This window comes from Scyliorhinus canicula, chromosome 29 (genome assembly GCF_902713615.1).
Source record: "Scyliorhinus canicula chromosome 29, sScyCan1.1, whole genome shotgun sequence".
NCBI classification, from domain to species: Eukaryota; Metazoa; Chordata; class Chondrichthyes; order Carcharhiniformes; family Scyliorhinidae; genus Scyliorhinus; species Scyliorhinus canicula.
Window position 1 is genome coordinate 15,677,379 of NC_052174.1, and position 17,218 is coordinate 15,694,596.

The following is a 17,218-nucleotide window of genomic DNA, read 5'->3' on the forward strand; positions in this document are numbered from 1 at the left end:
GTGAGGGGCGTCCAAGAATCCTTGGATTACAATCTTTGGAGGGGGGAGGGGCCTGCGTTTGGACGGAGGGGGGAGGGGCCTGCGTTTGGGCGGAGCCTGGTCGATCGAAAAGTTGTGAATTCGCCACGACACCACTTTGTGGGGCTTTGAGCTGCAGAAAGCCGCAGAATGAAATGAAATGAGAATCGCTGATTGTCACGAGTAGGCTTCAATGAAGTTACTGTGAAAAGCCCCTAGTCGCCACATTCCGGCGCCTGTTCGGGGAGGCTGGTACGGGAATGGAACCCGTGCTGCTGGCCTGCTTTCAAAGCCAGCGATTTAGCCCAGTGTGCTAAACCAGCAAATCATTAAATGAAGAAACGTTGCCCGATTTTCCTGAATAGGCTGGAAAATGTGGTTGGCCCCCCCGAGGGTTTGTTTGGATGAGGCAGTGCGATCTCGCTCCTTGTGTGACTGATGTTGCAGTTCAAGTTGTTGTTTTCATTGCTGGGGGGGGGGGGGGGGGGGGAATGAGGCATCCATCCACCTCCTCGCTCAGTCTTTCTTGTCGGGCTCCCCCCCCCCCCCCCCACACCCCCTGGGATGGGTTTGGCAGCTCAGGTTACCAACTGTCCTTCCTGATAACCCCTCTCCCCAGCCCCCCGCCGCCCTCCTCTGTCTAACAATCTCGGGCCACACACAGAACAAGCAGCTTGCTGAACCACTCAAAGTTCAGCTGAGAGAGAAATTCCTGAGTGTGTGTGTGTTGGCGGCAGTTCGGAGGAGGCTGGGTAGGGGGGGGGGGGGGGGTTGGGTCTGAAAACCACAACATCTGGGAGTAATTGAGAGCTCTCCGTTGGAAAGGAGTGATTGGTATTCAGGCCAGGCGAGCCCCAACCCCTCATTCGCAGTTCGAGCAGCGGACGAGGAAGATGGGACTGTTCCTCCCGCTCACCGCCCTCCTGATTCCAGCCCTGGTCAAGTGCCAACAGGAGGCCAACAGCACCAGGTAGGATCGAGCCAACCTTTCGAATCGAAACTCTGCCCGAAACATCCTCCCGCCCGGCAGCCCGCGCTCGTGCCAACCCAGAGCCGGCTTGGCCATCGGAGCCTGTGGTTGGGTCACGATCACCCACGGGACACGTCGGACTTTGCGCTTCCCGAGCTCCGAGCTCTGGGATCGTTCTTGGTGGGGAGGTGGGGGGGGGGGGGGGGAGGGAGAGCAAGGTCTTGTCCTCTTCCCGGGGCTCTGTGTCTCTGCCACGCCCTGTTCGTTGGACATGAATCTTCAACCAACTCCTCACCCTGTTACCCTGACCCAATCAGACTAAAAACCATTGACATTATCTTCCACGAGTGAGTGTGTAACAGGAGCGAGTGATTGTGATAGGAGTGACCGTGTAATAGGAGTGAGTGCAACACGAGTGAGTCATTATGAAATGAGTGAGTGTGTAACAGGAGTGAGTGATTGTAACAGGAGTGAGTGATTGTGACAGGAGTGAGTGTGTAGCATGAGTGTGTAACACAAGTCAGTGATTGTGACAGGAGTGAGTGCGTAACACGAGTGTGTCTAACACAAGTGAGTGAATGTGACAGGAGTGAGTGTGTAACATGCGTGTGTGTAACACGAGTGGGTGGTTGTGACAGAAGTGAGCGTGTAACGGGAGTGAGTGATTGTAACAGGAGTGAGTATGTAAAATAAGTGTGTGTAACACGAGTGAGTGATTGTGACAGGAGTGTGTGTATGATAGGACTGAGTGTGTGACTGGAGTAAGTGTGTAACAGGAGTGATTGACTGTGACAGGAGTGAGTGTGTAACATGAATGTGTAACACAAGTGAGTGATTGTGACAGGAATGAGTGTATAACATGAGTTTGTGTAACACAAGTGAGTGAGTATGACAGGAGTGAGTGTGTAACATGAGCGTGTGTAACACGAGTGATTGTGACAGAAGTGTGTAACAGGAGTGACTGATTGTAACAGGAGTGAGTGTGTAACAGGAGTGAGTAATTGTAACAGGAGTGACTGATTGTGACAGAAGTGAGTGTGTAACAGGAGTGACTGATTGTGACAGGAGTGAGTATGTAACATGAGTGTGTGCAACATGAGTGAGTGATTGTGACAGAAGTGTGTGTATGATAGGGCTGAGTGTGTGACTGGAGTGAGTGTGCAACAAGAGTGATTGATTGTGACAGGTGTGAGTATGTAATAGGAGTGAGTATGTGACAGGGGTGAGTCTGTAATATGAGTGAGTGTGTGACAAGAGTGAGTGTGTAACAGGAATGAGTGTGTAACAGGAGTGAGAATGTAATAGGTGTGAGTGTGTAATAGGTGTGAGTGTGCAATAGGGGGGTGTAATGGAGGTGAGTGTGTAACAGTAGTGAGTGTGTAATAGGAGTGAGTGTGTGACATGAGTGTGTAATAGGGGTGTGTGTAATGGGGGTGAGTGTGTAACAGTAGTGAATGTGTAATAGGAGTGAGTGTGTAACAGTAGTGAGTGTGTAACAGTAGTGAGTGAGTAATATGAGTAAATGTGCGGCAGGAGTGTGTGTAATATGCATGCGTGTGTAATAGGAGTGAGTGTGTAATAGGAGTGAGTGTGTGACAAGAGTGAGCGTGTAACAGGAGTGAGTGTGTAATAGGAGTGAGTGTGTGACAAGAGTGAGTGTGTAACAGGGGTGATTGTGGCAGGAGTTAGTGTGTGACAGGAGTGAGTGATTGTAACAGGAGTGAGTGTGTAATAGGAGTGGGTGTGTAACATGAGTGAGTGTGTAACAGGAGTGATTGTGGCAGGAGTGAGTGTGTGACAGGAGTGAGTGATTGTAACAGGAGTGAGTGATTGTGACAGGAGTGAGTGTGTAATATGAGTGTGTGTAACACAAGTGAGTGATTGTGACAGGAGTGAGTGCATAACATCAGTGAGTGATTGTAACAGGAGTGAGGGATTGTGACAGGAGTGTGTATGATAGGGCTGAGTGTGTGACTGGAGTGAGTGTGTAAAAGAGCGATTGATTGTGACAGGTGTGAGTGTGTAATAGGAGTGAGTATGTAAAGGAGTGAATATGTGACAGGAGTGAGTCTGTAATATGAGTGAGTGTGTGACAAGAGTGAGTGTGTAACAGGAGTGAGTGTATAATAGGGGTGAGTGTGTAATAGGAGTTTGTGTGTGAACAGGAGTGAGTATGTAATAGGCATGAGTGTGTAATAGGAGTGTGTAATAGGGGTGAGTGTATGCCAAGAGTGAGTGTGTAACAGGAGTGCATGTGTAATATGAGTGAGTGTGTAATAGGAGTGATTGTGTGACAGGAGTGAGTGTATACCAGGAGTGAGTGAGTAACAGGAGTGATTGAGGCAGGAGTGAGTGTGTGACAGGAGTGATTGATTGTGACAGGAGTGAGTTTGTAACATGAGTGTGTAACACAAGTGAGTGATTGTGACACAAGTGAGTGTGTAACACGAATGTGTGTAACACAAGTAAGTGAATGTGACAGGAGTGAGTGTGTAACATGAGTGTGTGTAACACGCGTGAGTGATTGTGACAGAAGTATGTGTATAACAGGAGTGAGTGATTGTAACAGGAGTGAGTATGTAACATAAGTGTGTGTAACACGAGTGAGTGATTGCGGCAGGAGTGTGTGTATGCTAGGACTGAGTGTGTGACCGGAGTGATTGTGTAACAAGAGTGATTGATTGTGACAGGCGTGAGTGTGTAATAGGAGTGAGTATGTAATAGGAGTGAGTATGTGACAGGAGTGAGTGTGTACTATGAGTGAGTGTGTGACAAGAGTGTGTAACATGAGTGAGTGTGTAATAGGTGTGAGTGTGCAACATGAGTGAGTGTGTCATAGGAATGAGTGTGTGACAAGAGTGAGTGTGTAATAGGAGTGAGTGTGTGACAGAAGTGAGTGTGTGACAGGAGTGAGTGTGTAATAGGAGTGAGTGTATGACAGGAGTGAGTGTGTGACAGGAGTGAGTGTGTAATAGGAGTGAGTGTGTGACAAGAGCGAGTGTGTAACAGGAGTGAGTGTGTAATAGGAATGCGTGTGTGACAAGAGTGAGTGCGTAACAGGAGTGAGTGTGTAGTAGTTGTGAGTGTGCAATAGGAGTGAGTGTGTAATAGGAATGAGTGTGTGACAAGAGTGAGTGTGTAACAGGAGTGAGTGTGTAATAGGAGTGAGTATGTGGCAGGAGTGAGTGTGTGACAGGAGTGAGTGTGTAACAGGAGTGAGTGAGTAACAGGAGTGAATGTGTAACAAGAGTGCGTGTGTGACAGGAGTGAGTGTGTAATAGGAGTGAATATGTGACAGGAGTGAGTGTGTAACAGGAGTGAGTGTGTGACAGGAGTGAGTGTGTAATAGGAGTGAGTGTGTGACAGGAGTGAGTGTGTAACAGGAGTGAGTGAGTAACAGGAGTGATTGTGGCAGGAGTGAGCACATAAGAGGAGGAAGAGATTGTAACAGGAGTGAATTATTGTGTCAGAATCAAGTGTGTAACAGGAATAAGCGATTGTGGAAGAAGTGAGTGTGTGATTGGAATGTGTGTGTAGAGGGAGTGCATGTGTAACAGTATTGAGTGAAATAGAAGTGAGTGTGTACCAGGTCTGAGGTAGTATAATGGGTGTGAGTGTGTTACAGGAGTGAGTGATTGTGGCAGGAGTGAATGTGTAACATGTGTGATTGTAACAGGCTTGAGTTTGTAACAAGAGTGAGTTGTTGTATTGGTGAGAGCATGTAACACAAGTGAGTGTGTAATGGGAGTGAGTGTGTAACAGGAGTGAGTGTGCAATGGGAGAGAGTGTGTAACGGGAGTGAGTGTGTAACAGGAGTGTGTGTGTAATGGGAATGGGTGTGTGACACGAGTGAGTGTGTAACAGGAGTGAGTGTGTAACAGGAGTGATTGTGGCAGCATTTAGTGTGTAACAGGAGTGAGTAATATGCGTGAACTTGTAACAGGAATGCATGTAATGGGAGTGTGTGACGAGCGAGTGTGCACGGCATGACTGTGCAAGCAGTGTGTGCGGACTGAATGTGTGAGGAAAGAGTGTGATGTGTAAGAGTGCAAGGGGTGAATATGCAAAGAGTGAGTTAGCATCAGATGAGTGGGAAACCAGTGTGTGTACCTGGCATGAATGTGTAAGGAGTGAGTGTGCAAGGACTGGGTGTACATGGCATGAGTGTGTATGGTGTGATTGTGCAAGGAGTGAGTGAGCGAGGCATGTGTGTGAGGGATAAGTGTGCACAGTGTGAGTGTGTGAAAACTTAGCATGCGAAGTGTAGGTGTGCACGGGCCTATGGTGTGAGGCATGAGGGCACAAAATGTGAGTGTGCAAGTACTGAGTGTGTGAGGTGTGAGTGTGTGAGGTGTGAGTGTGTGAGGGCGGAGGGTGCAAGAACTGAGGGTGCAAGTTGGGTATGAGGGCTGAGTGTGCAAGGGCTGAGGTTGCGAGGGTGGAGTGTGTGATGTGAGAGTTTGTGATGTGTGAGTGTGCAAGGGCAGAGTGTGCAAGGACTAAAGGTGCAATGGCTAAGGGCATGAGTGCTGAGTGTGAAAGGACTGAGCGTGCAAGGCTGAGTGTGCGAGGGCGGAGTGTGAAAGGGCTGTGTGTGGGGTCTCAGTGTGCAAGGATGAGGCCAGAGTGTGCAAGGTCTGAGGACGCAAGGGCTGAGTATGTGAGGGTGACTGTGCAAGGGCTGAGTGTGTGAGGGTGTGTTAAGCCTGAATGTGCGAGGTTTGAGAGTGCAAGGACTGAGCATGCTAGGGGTGTGTGTGCAAGGGCTCTGTGCAAGCGGTGAGTGTGAGGGCTGAGGGTGCGAGTGGTGAGTGTGTGAGGGGTGAGTGCCGTGCGGCGAGTGTGCGAGCGGTGAGAGTGCGAGGGGTGAGTGTGCGAGGAGTGAGTGTCCGAGCGGTGAGAGTGTGAGGGCTGAGTGTGCAAGGGGTGAGTGTGTGAGGGGTGGGTGTGCGATGGCTGAGGCGGCAAGGGGTGAGTGTGCAAGTGGTGAGTGTGCGAGGGACGAGGGTGCGAAGGGTGAGTGTGTGAGCGGTGAGTGTGCCAGGGGTGAGTGTGCGAGGGGTGAGTGTGCAATGGCTGAGGGGGCAAGGGGTGAGTGTGCGAGGGGAGAGTGTGCGAGGGGTGAGTGTGCGAGGGGTGAGTGTGTGAGGGGAGAGTGTGCGAGGGGTGAGGGTGCGAGGGGTGAGTGTGTGAGGGGAGAGTGTGCGAGGGATGAGGGTGCGAGGGGTGAGCAGTGAGTGTGCGAGGGATGAGGGTGCGAGGGGTGAGTGTGCGAGGGGTGAGTGTGCAATGGCTGAGGGGGCAAGGGGTGAGTGTGTGAGGGGAGAGTGTGCGAGGGGTGAGTGTGCGAGGGTTGAGGGTGCGAGGGGTGAGTGTGTGAGCGGTGAGTGTGCGAGGGGTGTACTAAACTGTTGCTCTCTGCTCAGGGGGCAGTATTTTCAAGGTTGATGAAATTTCCCCTTTCTGTGTTTTTATCCCAGCCCGACGTTCCCCTGTGGAGGGCAGATCCTGGGCGAGCAGGGATACATTGCCAGTGAGGGGTTTCCTGCACTATACCCATCCAACAAAACCTGCACATGGAGCATCACGGTTAGTGTGTGGGACCCCAGTGACAGTCAGTGTGTGTGGGACCCGTACCCCAGTGAGAGTCAGTGTGTGTGGGACCCCAGTGAGAGTCAGTGTGTGTGGGACCCGTACCCCAGTGAGAGTCAGTGTGTGTGGGACCCGTACCCCAGTGAGAGTCAGTGTGTGTGGGACCCGTACCCCAGTGAGAGTCAGTGTGTGTGGGACCCGTACCCCAGTGAGAGACAGTGTGTGTGGGACCCCAGTGAGAGTCAGTGTGTGTGGGACCCGTACCCCAGTGAGAGTCAGTGTGTGTGGGACCCGTACCCCAGTGAGAGTCAGTGTGTGTGGGACCCCAGTGAGAGTCAGTGTGTGTGGGACCCGTACCCCAGTGAGAGTCAGTGTGTGTGGGGACCGTACCCCAGTGAGAGTCCGTGTGTGTGGGACCCGTACCCCAGTGAGAGTCAGTGTGTGTGGGACCCGTACCCCAGTGAGAGTCAGTGTGTGTGGGACCCGTACCCCAGTGAGAGTCAGTGTGTGTGGGGCCCCAGTGAGAGTCAGTGTGTGTGGGACCTGTACCCCAGTGAGAGTCAGTGTGTGTGGGACCCGTACCCCAGTGAGGGTCAGTGTGTGTGGGACCCGTACCCCAGTGAGAGTCAGTGTGTGTGGGACCCGTACCCCAGTGAGAGTCAGTGTGTGTGGGACCCGTACCCCAGTGAGAGTCCGTGTGTGTGGGACCCGTACCCCAGTGAGAGTCAGTGTGTGTGGGACCCCAGTGAGAGTCAGTGTGTGTGGGACCCGTACCCCAGTGAGAGTCAGTGTGTGTGGGACCCGTACCCCAGTGAGAGTCCGTGTGTGTGGGACCCGTACCCCAGTGAGAGTCAGTGTGTGTGGGACCCCAGTGAGAGTCAGTGTGTGTGGGACCCGTACCCCAGTGAGAGTCAGTGTGTGTGGGACCCGTACCCCAGTGAGAGTCAGTGTGTGTGGGACCCGTACCCCAGTGAGAGTCAGTGTGTGTGCGACCCGTACCCCAGTGAGAGTCAGTGTGTGTGGGACCCGTACCCCAGTGAGAGTCAGTGTGTGTGGGACCCGTACCCCAGTGAGAGTCAGTGTGTGTGGGACCCGTACCCCAGTGAGAGTCAGTGTGTGTGGGACCCCTACCCCAGTGAGAGTCAGTGTGTGTGGGACCCGTACCCCAGTGAGAGTCAGTGTGTGTGGGACCCGTACCCCAGTGAGAGTCAGTGTGTGTGGGACCCGTACCCCAGTGAGAGTCAGTGTGTGTGGGACCCGTACCCCAGTGAGAGTCAGTGTGTGTGGGACCCGTACCCCAGTGAGAGTCAGTGTGTGTGGGACCCCAGTGAGAGTCAGTGTGTGTGGGACCCGTACCCCAGTGAGAGTCAGTGTGTGTGGGACCCGTACCCCAGTGAGAATCAGTGTGTGTGGGACCCGTACCCCAGTGAGAGTCAGTGTGTGTGGGACCCGTACCCCAATGAGAGTCAGTGTGTGTGGGACCCCAGTGAGAGTCAGTGTGTGTGGGACCCGTACCCCAGTGAGAGTCAGTGTGTGTGGGACCCGTACCCCAGTGAGAGTCAGTGTGTGTGGGACCCCAGTGAGAGTCACTGTGTGTGGGACCCGTACCCCAGTGAGAGTCAGTATGTGCTGGACCCCAGTGAGAGTCAGTGTGTGTGGAACCCGTACCCCAGTGAGAGTCAGTGTGTGTGGGACCCCAGTGAGAGTCAGTGTGTGTGGGACCCGTACCCCAGTGAGAGTCAGTGAGTGTGGGACCCGTACCCCAGTGAGAGTCAGTGTGTGTGGGACCCCAGTGAGAGTCAGTGTGTGTGGGACCCGTACCCCAGTGAGAGTCAGTGTGTGTGGGGACCGTACCCCAGTGAGAGTCCGTGTGTGTGGGACCCGTACCCCAGTGAGAGTCAGTGTGTGTGGGACCCGTACCCCAGTGAGAGTCAGTGTGTGTGGGACCCGTACCCCAGTGAGAGTCAGTGTGTGTGGGGCCCCAGTGAGAGTCAGTGTGTGTGGGACCTGTACCCCAGTGAGAGTCAGTGTGTGTGGGACCCGTACCCCAGTGAGGGTCAGTGTGTGTGGGACCCGTACCCCAGTGAGAGTCAGTGTGTGTGGGACCCGTACCCCAGTGAGAGTCAGTGTGTGTGGGACCCGTACCCCAGTGAGAGTCCGTGTGTGTGGGACCCGTACCCCAGTGAGAGTCAGTGTGTGTGGGACCCCAGTGAGAGTCAGTTTGTGTGGGACCCGTACCCCAGTGAGAGTCAGTGTGTGTGGGACCCGTACCCCAGTGAGAGTCCGTGTGTGTGGGACCCGTACCCCAGTGAGAGTCAGTGTGTGTGGGACCCCAGTGAGAGTCAGTGTGTGTGGGACCCGTACCCCAGTGAGAGTCAGTGTGTGTGGGACCCGTACCCCAGTGAGAGTCAGTGTGTGTGGGACCCGTACCCCAGTGAGAGTCAGTGTGTGTGGGACCCGTACCCCAGTGAGAGTCAGTGTGTGTGGGACCCGTACCCCAGTGAGAGTCAGTGTGTGTGGGACCCGTACCCCAGTGAGAGTCAGTGTGTGTGGGACCCGTACCCCAGTGAGAGTCAGTGTGTGTGGGACCCCTACCCCAGTGAGAGTCAGTGTGTGTGGGACCCGTACCCCAGTGAGAGTCAGTGTGTGTGGGACCCGTACCCCAGTGAGAGTCAGTGTGTGTGGGACCCGTACCCCAGTGAGAGTCAGTGTGTGTGGGACCCGTACCCCAGTGAGAGTCAGTGTGTGTGGGACCCGTACCCCAGTGAGAGTCAGTGTGTGTGGGACCCCAGTGAGAGTCAGTGTGTGTGGGACCCGTACCCCAGTGAGAGTCAGTGTGTGTGGGACCCGTACCCCAGTGAGAGTCAGTGTGTGTGGGACCCGTACCCCAGTGAGAGTCAGTGTGTGTGGGACCCGTACCCCAATGAGAGTCAGTGTGTGTGGGACCCCAGTGAGAGTCAGTGTGTGTGGGACCCGTACCCCAGTGAGAGTCAGTGTGTGTGGGACCCGTACCCCAGTGAGAGTCAGTGTGTGTGGGACCCCAGTGAGAGTCAGTGTGTGTGGGACCCGTACCCCAGTGAGAGTCAGTGTGTGTGGGACCCGTACCCCAGTGAGAGTCAGTGTGTGTGGGACCCCAGTGAGAGTCACTGTGTGTGGGACCCGTACCCCAGTGAGAGTCAGTGTGTGCTGGACCCCAGTGAGAGTCAGTGTGTGTGGGACCCGTACCCCAGTGAGAGTCAGTGTGTGTGGGACCCCAGTGAGAGTCAGTGTGTGTGGGACCCGTATCCCAGTGAGAGTCAGTGTGAGTGGGACCCGTACCCCAGTGAGCGTCAGTGTGTGTGGGACCCGTACCCCAGTGAGAGTCAGTGTGTGTGGGACCCGTACCCCAGTGAGAGTCAGTGTGTATGGGACCCGTATCCCAGTGAGAGTCAGTGTGTGTGGGACCCGTACCCCAGTGAGAGTCAGTGTGTGTGGGACCCGTACCCCAGTGAGAGTCAGTGTGTGTGGGACCCGTACCCCAGTGAGAGTCAGTGTGTGTGGGACCCCAGTGAGGGTCAGTGTGTGTGGGACCCGTACCCCAGTGAGAGTCAGTGTGTGTGGGACCCGTTCTCCAGTGAGAGTCAGTGTGTGTGGGACCCCAGTGAGAGTCAGTGTGTGTGGGACCCCTACCCCAGTGAGAGTCAGTGTGTGTGGGGCCCCAGTGAGAGTCAGTGTGTGTGGGACCCCAGTGAGAGTCAGTGTGTGTGGGACCCGTACCCCAGTGAGAGTCAGTGTGTGTGGGACCCGTACCCCAGTGAGAGTCAGTGTGTGTGGGACCCGTTCTCCAGTGAGAGTCAGTGTGTGTGGGACCCCAGTGAGAGTCAGTGTGTGTGGGACCCGTACCCCAGTGAGAGTCAGTGTGTGTGGGACCCCTACCCCAGTGAGAGTCAGTGTGTGTGGGGCCCCAGTGAGAGTCAGTGTGTGTGGGACCCCAGTGAGAGTCAGTGTGTGTGGGACCCCTACCCCAGTGAGAGTCAGTGTGTGTGGGACCCAGTGAGAGTCAGTGTGTGTGGGTCCCGTACCCCAGTGAGAGTCAGTGTGTGTGGGACCCGTACCCCAGTGAGAGTCAGTGTGTGTGGGACCCGTACCCCAGTGAGAGTCAGTGTGTGTGGGACCCCAGTGAGAGTCAGTGTGTGTGGGACCCCAGTGAGAGTCAGTGTGTGTGGGACCCGTACCCCAGTGAGAGTCAGTGTGTGTGGGACCCGTACCCCAGTGAGAGTCAGTGTGTGTGGGACCCCAGTGAGAGTCAGTGTGTGTGGGACCCGTACCCCAGTGAGAGTCAGTGTGTGTGGGACCCGTACCCCAGTGAGAGTCAGTGTGTGTGGGACCCGTACCCCAGTGAGAGTCAGTGTGTGTGGGACCCGTACCCCAATGAGAGTCAGTGTGTGTGGGACCCCAGTGAGAGTCAGTGTGTGTGGGACCCGTACCCCAGTGAGAGTCAGTGTGTGTGGGACCCGTACCCCAGTGAGAGTCAGTGTGTGTGGGACCCCAGTGAGAGTCAGTGTGTGTGGGACCCGTACCCCAGTGAGAGTCAGTGTGTGTGGGACCCGTACCCCAGTGAGAGTCAGTGTGTGTGGGACCCCAGTGAGAGTCACTGTGTGTGGGACCCGTACCCCAGTGAGAGTCAGTGTGTGCTGGACCCCAGTGAGAGTCAGTGTGTGTGGGACCCGTACCCCAGTGAGAGTCAGTGTGTGTGGGACCCCAGTGAGAGTCAGTGTGTGTGGGACCCGTATCCCAGTGAGAGTCAGTGTGAGTGGGACCCGTACCCCAGTGAGCGTCAGTGTGTGTGGGACCCGTACCCCAGTGAGAGTCAGTGTGTGTGGGACCCGTACCCCAGTGAGAGTCAGTGTGTATGGGACCCGTATCCCAGTGAGAGTCAGTGTGTGTGGGACCCGTACCCCAGTGAGAGTCAGTGTGTGTGGGACCCGTACCCCAGTGAGAGTCAGTGTGTGTGGGACCCGTACCCCAGTGAGAGTCAGTGTGTGTGGGACCCCAGTGAGGGTCAGTGTGTGTGGGACCCGTACCCCAGTGAGAGTCAGTGTGTGTGGGACCCGTTCTCCAGTGAGAGTCAGTGTGTGTGGGACCCCAGTGAGAGTCAGTGTGTGTGGGACCCCTACCCCAGTGAGAGTCAGTGTGTGTGGGGCCCCAGTGAGAGTCAGTGTGTGTGGGACCCCAGTGAGAGTCAGTGTGTGTGGGACCCGTACCCCAGTGAGAGTCAGTGTGTGTGGGACCCGTACCCCAGTGAGAGTCAGTGTGTGTGGGACCCGTTCTCCAGTGAGAGTCAGTGTGTGTGGGACCCCAGTGAGAGTCAGTGTGTGTGGGACCCGTACCCCAGTGAGAGTCAGTGTGTGTGGGACCCCTACCCCAGTGAGAGTCAGTGTGTGTGGGGCCCCAGTGAGAGTCAGTGTGTGTGGGACCCCAGTGAGAGTCAGTGTGTGTGGGACCCCTACCCCAGTGAGAGTCAGTGTGTGTGGGACCCCAGTGAGAGTCAGTGTGTGTGGGTCCCGTACCCCAGTGAGAGTCAGTGTGTGTGGGACCCGTACCCCAGTGAGAGTCAGTGTGTGTGGGACCCGTACCCCAGTGAGAGTCAGTGTGTGTGGGACCCCAGTGAGAGTCAGTGTGTGTGGGACCCCAGTGAGAGTCAGTGTGTGTGGGACCCGTACCCCAGTGAGAGTCAGTGTGTGTGGGACCCCAGTGAGAGTCAGTGTGTGTGGGACCCGTACCCCAGTGAGAGTCAGTGTGTGTGGGACCCGTACCCCAGTGAGAGTCAGTGTGTGTGGGACCCCAGTGGGAGTCAGTGTTTTCTGGTGGGTGGGAGGGATGAGTTTGGAAATCCCTGTTTGGGTCTCTGGGTAAGTCGGGATATGTTGTATTTTCCAGGTTCCTCCTGGCCGCATTGTAATCCTCTCATTCCGACACATGGATCTGGAGACAGATCCAATTTGCCGTTACGACCACGTCAGTGTTTACAACGGGAATTCTGCATCATCCGAGAGGTTGGGCCGTTTCTGTGGGACCTTCCGTCCGGGAGCCGTCATGTCCACGAGCAACAGCATGCTGATCGAGATGGCTTCGGATGACGATTCTGCTGGGAAGGGGTTCCTGGCTGTCTACACGGCCAGACTGCCTCCGGAGAAAGGTACAGGAGACGGGAACCCCGCAGGGGGAGAGTGTCCACAGAGGCCGCAAACGTCAAACTTTAATTTGCTATTTCTGTCTTTCAGAGAGTCAGTTCTGTGGTGGGAAGCTGGTGAAACCTCAGGGATCGTTCAAAACCCCAAATTGGCCCGAGAAGGAATATCCGACAGGAATAACCTGCTCCTGGCACATTGTGGGCCGTCCTAATGAGGTACAGTCACTCCCTCCGTCACTCCCTGTGTCACTCCCAGTGTCACTCACTCCGACGCTCTCTGTGTCACTCCCAGTGTCACTCCCCGTGTCACTCCCAGTGTCACTCCCTCCGACACTCTCTGTGTCACTCCCCGTTTCACTCCCTCCATCACTCCCTGTGTCATTCCCCACGTCACTACCTCCGTCATTCCCCGCATCACTCCCTGTGTCACTCTCCGCATCACTCCCTCCGTCACTCCCTGTGTCATTCCCCACGTCACTCCCTCCGTCATTCCCCGCATCACTCCCCGTGTCACTCCCAGTGTCACTCCCTCCGACACTCTCTGTGTCACTCCCCGTTTCACTCCCTCCGTCACTCCCTGTGTCATTCCCCACGTCACTCCCTCCGTCATTCCCCGCATCACTCCCTGTGTCACTCCCAGTGTCACTCCCTCCGACACTCTCTGTGTCACTCCCAGTGAAAATGAAATGAAATGAAAATCGCTTATTGTCACGAGTAGGTTTCAATGAAGTTACTGTGAAAAGCCCCTAGTCGCCACATTCCGGCGCCTGTTCGGGGAGGCTGGTGCGGGAATCAAACCGTGCTGCTGGCCTGCTTGGTCTGCTTTAAAAGCCAGCGATTTAGCCTGGTGAGCCCTCCATCACTCCCTGTGTCATTCCCCACGTCACTACCTCCATCACTCCCTGCGTCACTCCCTGTGTCACTCTCTGTGTCACTCCCCACATCACTCCCCGCATCACTCCCTGCATCACTTCCCGCGTCACTCCCTCCATCACTCCCTGTGTCACTCCCAGTGTCACTCCCTCCGACACTCTCTGTGTCACTCCCCGTTTCACTCCCTCCGTCACTCCCTGTGTCATTCCCCACGTCACTACCTCCGTCATTCCCCGCATCACTCCGTGTGTCACTCTCCGCATCACTCCCCGTGTCACTCTCCGCATCACTCCCTGCGTCACTCCCTGTGTCACTCTCTGTGTCACTCCCTGCATCACTTCCTGCGTCACTCCCTCCGTCACTCCCCGTGTCACTCCCTCCGACACTCTCCGTGTCACTCTCTGTGTCACTCTCTGTGTCACTCTCTGTGTCACTCTCTGTGTCACTCTCCGTGTCACTCCCTCCGTCACTCCCTGTGTCATTCCCCACGTCACTCCCTCCGTCATTCCGCGCATCACTCACTGTGTCACTCCCCGTTTCACTCCCTGCGTCACTCCCTGTGTCACTCTCTGTGTCACTCCCTGCGTCACTCCCTGTGTCACTCTCTGTGTCGCTCCCCACATCACTCCCTGCATCACTTCCCGCGTCACTTCCTCCATCACTCCCTGTGTCACTCCCTGTGTCACTCCCCGTGTCACTCCCTCTGTTACTCTCTGTGTCACTCACCGTGTCACTCCCTCCATCACTCTCTGCGTCACTCCCCGTGTCACTCCCTCCATCACTCCCTGTGTCACACCCCGTGTCAGTCCCTGTGTCACTCTCTGCGTCACACCCCGTGTCACTCCCTCCATCACTCTCTGCGTCACACCCCGAGTCACTCCCTCCATCACTCTCTGCGTCACACCCCGTGTCACTCCCTCCATCACTCTCTGCGTCACACCCCGTGTCACTCCCTCCATCACTCTCTGCGTCACTCCCCGTGTCACTCCCTCCATCACTCCCTGTGTCACACCCCGTGTCAGTCCCTGTGTCACTCCCTGCGTCACACCCCGTGTCACTCCCTGCGACACTCCCACCTTCCAGCTGTTGCAGCCCAGCGCACTCACATACATCTGCTCTTCCCTCTTTGACAGTACATCGAGCTGAAGTTTGAGAAGTTTGGCGTGGAGAGCGATAACTACTGTCGATACGACTATGTCGCTGTCTTCAATGGCGGCAGGAACGACGAAACTCTGCGAGCTGGGAAGTTCTGCGGAGATCAGCCTCCTGAGTAAGCGCAGATTTCAGTAACTCGGGCGGTGGCTGATTGGCCCGTGTGTGATTACACCGAATCACAGAGCTCAGGGAGAGGCCGTTCAGCCCTTTGTGCTGTACAGGCTGTGTGTGAAAGAGCTGACCAATGAATTACACTCCCTGCCTTGTCCACAAACTGTGTAAATTATACAAGCTGTATAATCGGATCGTGTGGAGATGTTACAGATGGAGTGGCAGAGATGTTACAGGCAGAATGTGCGGAGATGTTACAGGCGGAGTGTGCAGAGATGTTACAGGCAGAATGTGCGGAGATGTTACAGGCGGAGTGTGCAGAGATGTTACAGGCGGAGTGTGCGGAGATGTTACAGGCGGAGTGTGCGGAGATGTTACAGGCGGAGTGTGCGGAGATGTTACAGGCAGAATGTGCGGAGATGTTACAGGCGGAGTGTGCAGAGATGTTACAGGCGGAGTGTGCGGAGATGTTACAGGCGGAGTGTGTGGAGATGTTACAGACGGAGCGTGCGGAGATGTTACAGACGGAGTGTGGAGAGATGTTACAGGCGGAGTGTGCAGAGATGTTACAGGCAGAATGTGCGGAGATGTTACAGGCGGAGTGTGTGGAGATGTTACAGGCGGAGTGTGCGGAGATGTTACAGGCGGAGTGTGCGGAGATGTTACAGACGGAGTGTGCGGAGATGTTACAGGCGGAGTGTGTGGATGTGTTACAGGCGGAGTGTGCGGAGATGTTACAGGCGGAGTGTGTGGAGATGTTACAGGCGGAGTGTGTGGAGATGTTACAGACGGAGCGTGCGGAGATGTTACAGGCGGAGTGTGCGGAGATGTTACAGGCGGAATGTCCGGAGATGTTACAGGCAGAGTGTGTGGCGATGTTACAGGTGGAGTGTGTGGAGATGTTATAGACGGAGTGTCCGGAGATGTTACAGGCAGAGTGTGTGGCGATGTTACAGGCGGAATGTATGGAGATGTTACAGGCGGAGTGTGCGGAGATGTTACAGGCGGAGTGTGCGGAGATGTTACAGGCGGAGTGTGCGGAGATGTTACAGGCGGAATGTGCGGAGATGTTACAGGTAGAATGTGCGGAGATGTTACAGGCGGCGTGTGCGGCGATGTTACAGGCGGAGTGTGCGGAGATGTTACAGGCGGAGTGTGCGGAGATGTTAGAGACGGAGTGTGCGGAGATGTTACAGGCGGAGTGTGGAGAGATGTTACAGGCGGAGTGTGCGGAGATGTTACAGGTGGAGTGTGCGGAGATGTTACAGACGGAGTGTGCGGAGATGTTACAGGCGGAGTGTGTGGATGTGTTACAGGCGGAGTGTGCGGAGATGTTACAGGCGGAGTGTGCGGAGATGTTACAGGCGGAGTGTGTGGAGATGTTACAGGCGGAGTGTGCAGAGATGTTACAGGCAGAATGTGCGTAGATGTTACAGGCGGAGTGTGGAGAGATGTTACAGGCGGAGTGTGCGGGGATGTTACAGGCGGAGTGTGCGGAGATGTTACAGACGGAGTGTGCGGAGATGTTACAGGCGGAGTGTGTGGATGTGTTACAGGCGGAGTGTGCGGAGATGTTACAGGCGGAGTGTGTGGAGATGTTACAGGCGGAGTGTGTGGAGATGTTACAGGTGGAGTGTGTGGAGATGTTACAGGCGGAGTGTGTGGATGTGTTACAGGCGGAGTGTGCGGAGATGTTACAGGCGGAGTGTGTGGAGATGTTACAGGCGGAGTGTGTGGAGATGTTACAGGTGGAGTGTGTGGCGATGTTACAGGCGGAGTGTGTGGAGATGTTACAGGCGGAGTGTGCGGAGATGTTACAGGCGGAGTGTGTGGAGATGTTACAGGCGGAGTGTGTGGAGATGTTACAGACGGAGCGTGCGGAGATGTTACAGGCGGAGTGTGCGGAGATGTTACAGGCGGAATGTCCGGAGATGTTACAGGCAGAGTGTGTGGCGATGTTACAGGTGGAGTGTGTGGAGATGTTATAGACGGAGTGTCCGGAGATGTTACAGGCAGAGTGTGTGGCGATGTTACAGGCGGAATGTATGGAGATGTTACAGGCAGAGTGTGCGGAGATGTTACAGGCGGAGTGTGCGGAGATGTTACAGGCGGAGTGTGCGGAGATGTTACAGGCGGAATGTGCGGAGATGTTACAGGTAGAATGTGCGGAGATGTTACAGGCGGCGTGTGCGGCGATGTTACAGGCGGAGTGTGCGGAGATGTTACAGGCGGAGTGTGCGGAGATGTTAGAGACGGAGTGTGCGGAGATGTTACAGGCGGAGTGTGGAGAGATGTTACAGGCGGAGTGTGCAGAGATGTTACAGGCG

At 55.2% G+C, this 17,218-nt stretch overlaps 1 protein-coding gene across 1 annotated transcript in view; it reads left to right on the forward strand.

Moving 5' to 3' along the window:
* The first annotated feature begins 797 nt into the window (after positions 1 to 797).
* Positions 798 to 17,218, forward strand: part of LOC119958337 (procollagen C-endopeptidase enhancer 2-like) — a 31,464-nt gene continuing 15,043 nt past the window's right edge. Inside the window, exons 1-5 of the mRNA XM_038786777.1 lie at positions 798 to 988; positions 6,469 to 6,577; positions 12,500 to 12,758; positions 12,844 to 12,968; positions 14,759 to 14,895. Of these exons, the coding sequence (XP_038642705.1) occupies positions 912 to 988; positions 6,469 to 6,577; positions 12,500 to 12,758; positions 12,844 to 12,968; positions 14,759 to 14,895 (707 nt within the window). The 5' untranslated portion in view covers positions 798 to 911. The remainder of the gene's footprint in view (positions 989 to 6,468; positions 6,578 to 12,499; positions 12,759 to 12,843; positions 12,969 to 14,758; positions 14,896 to 17,218) is intronic.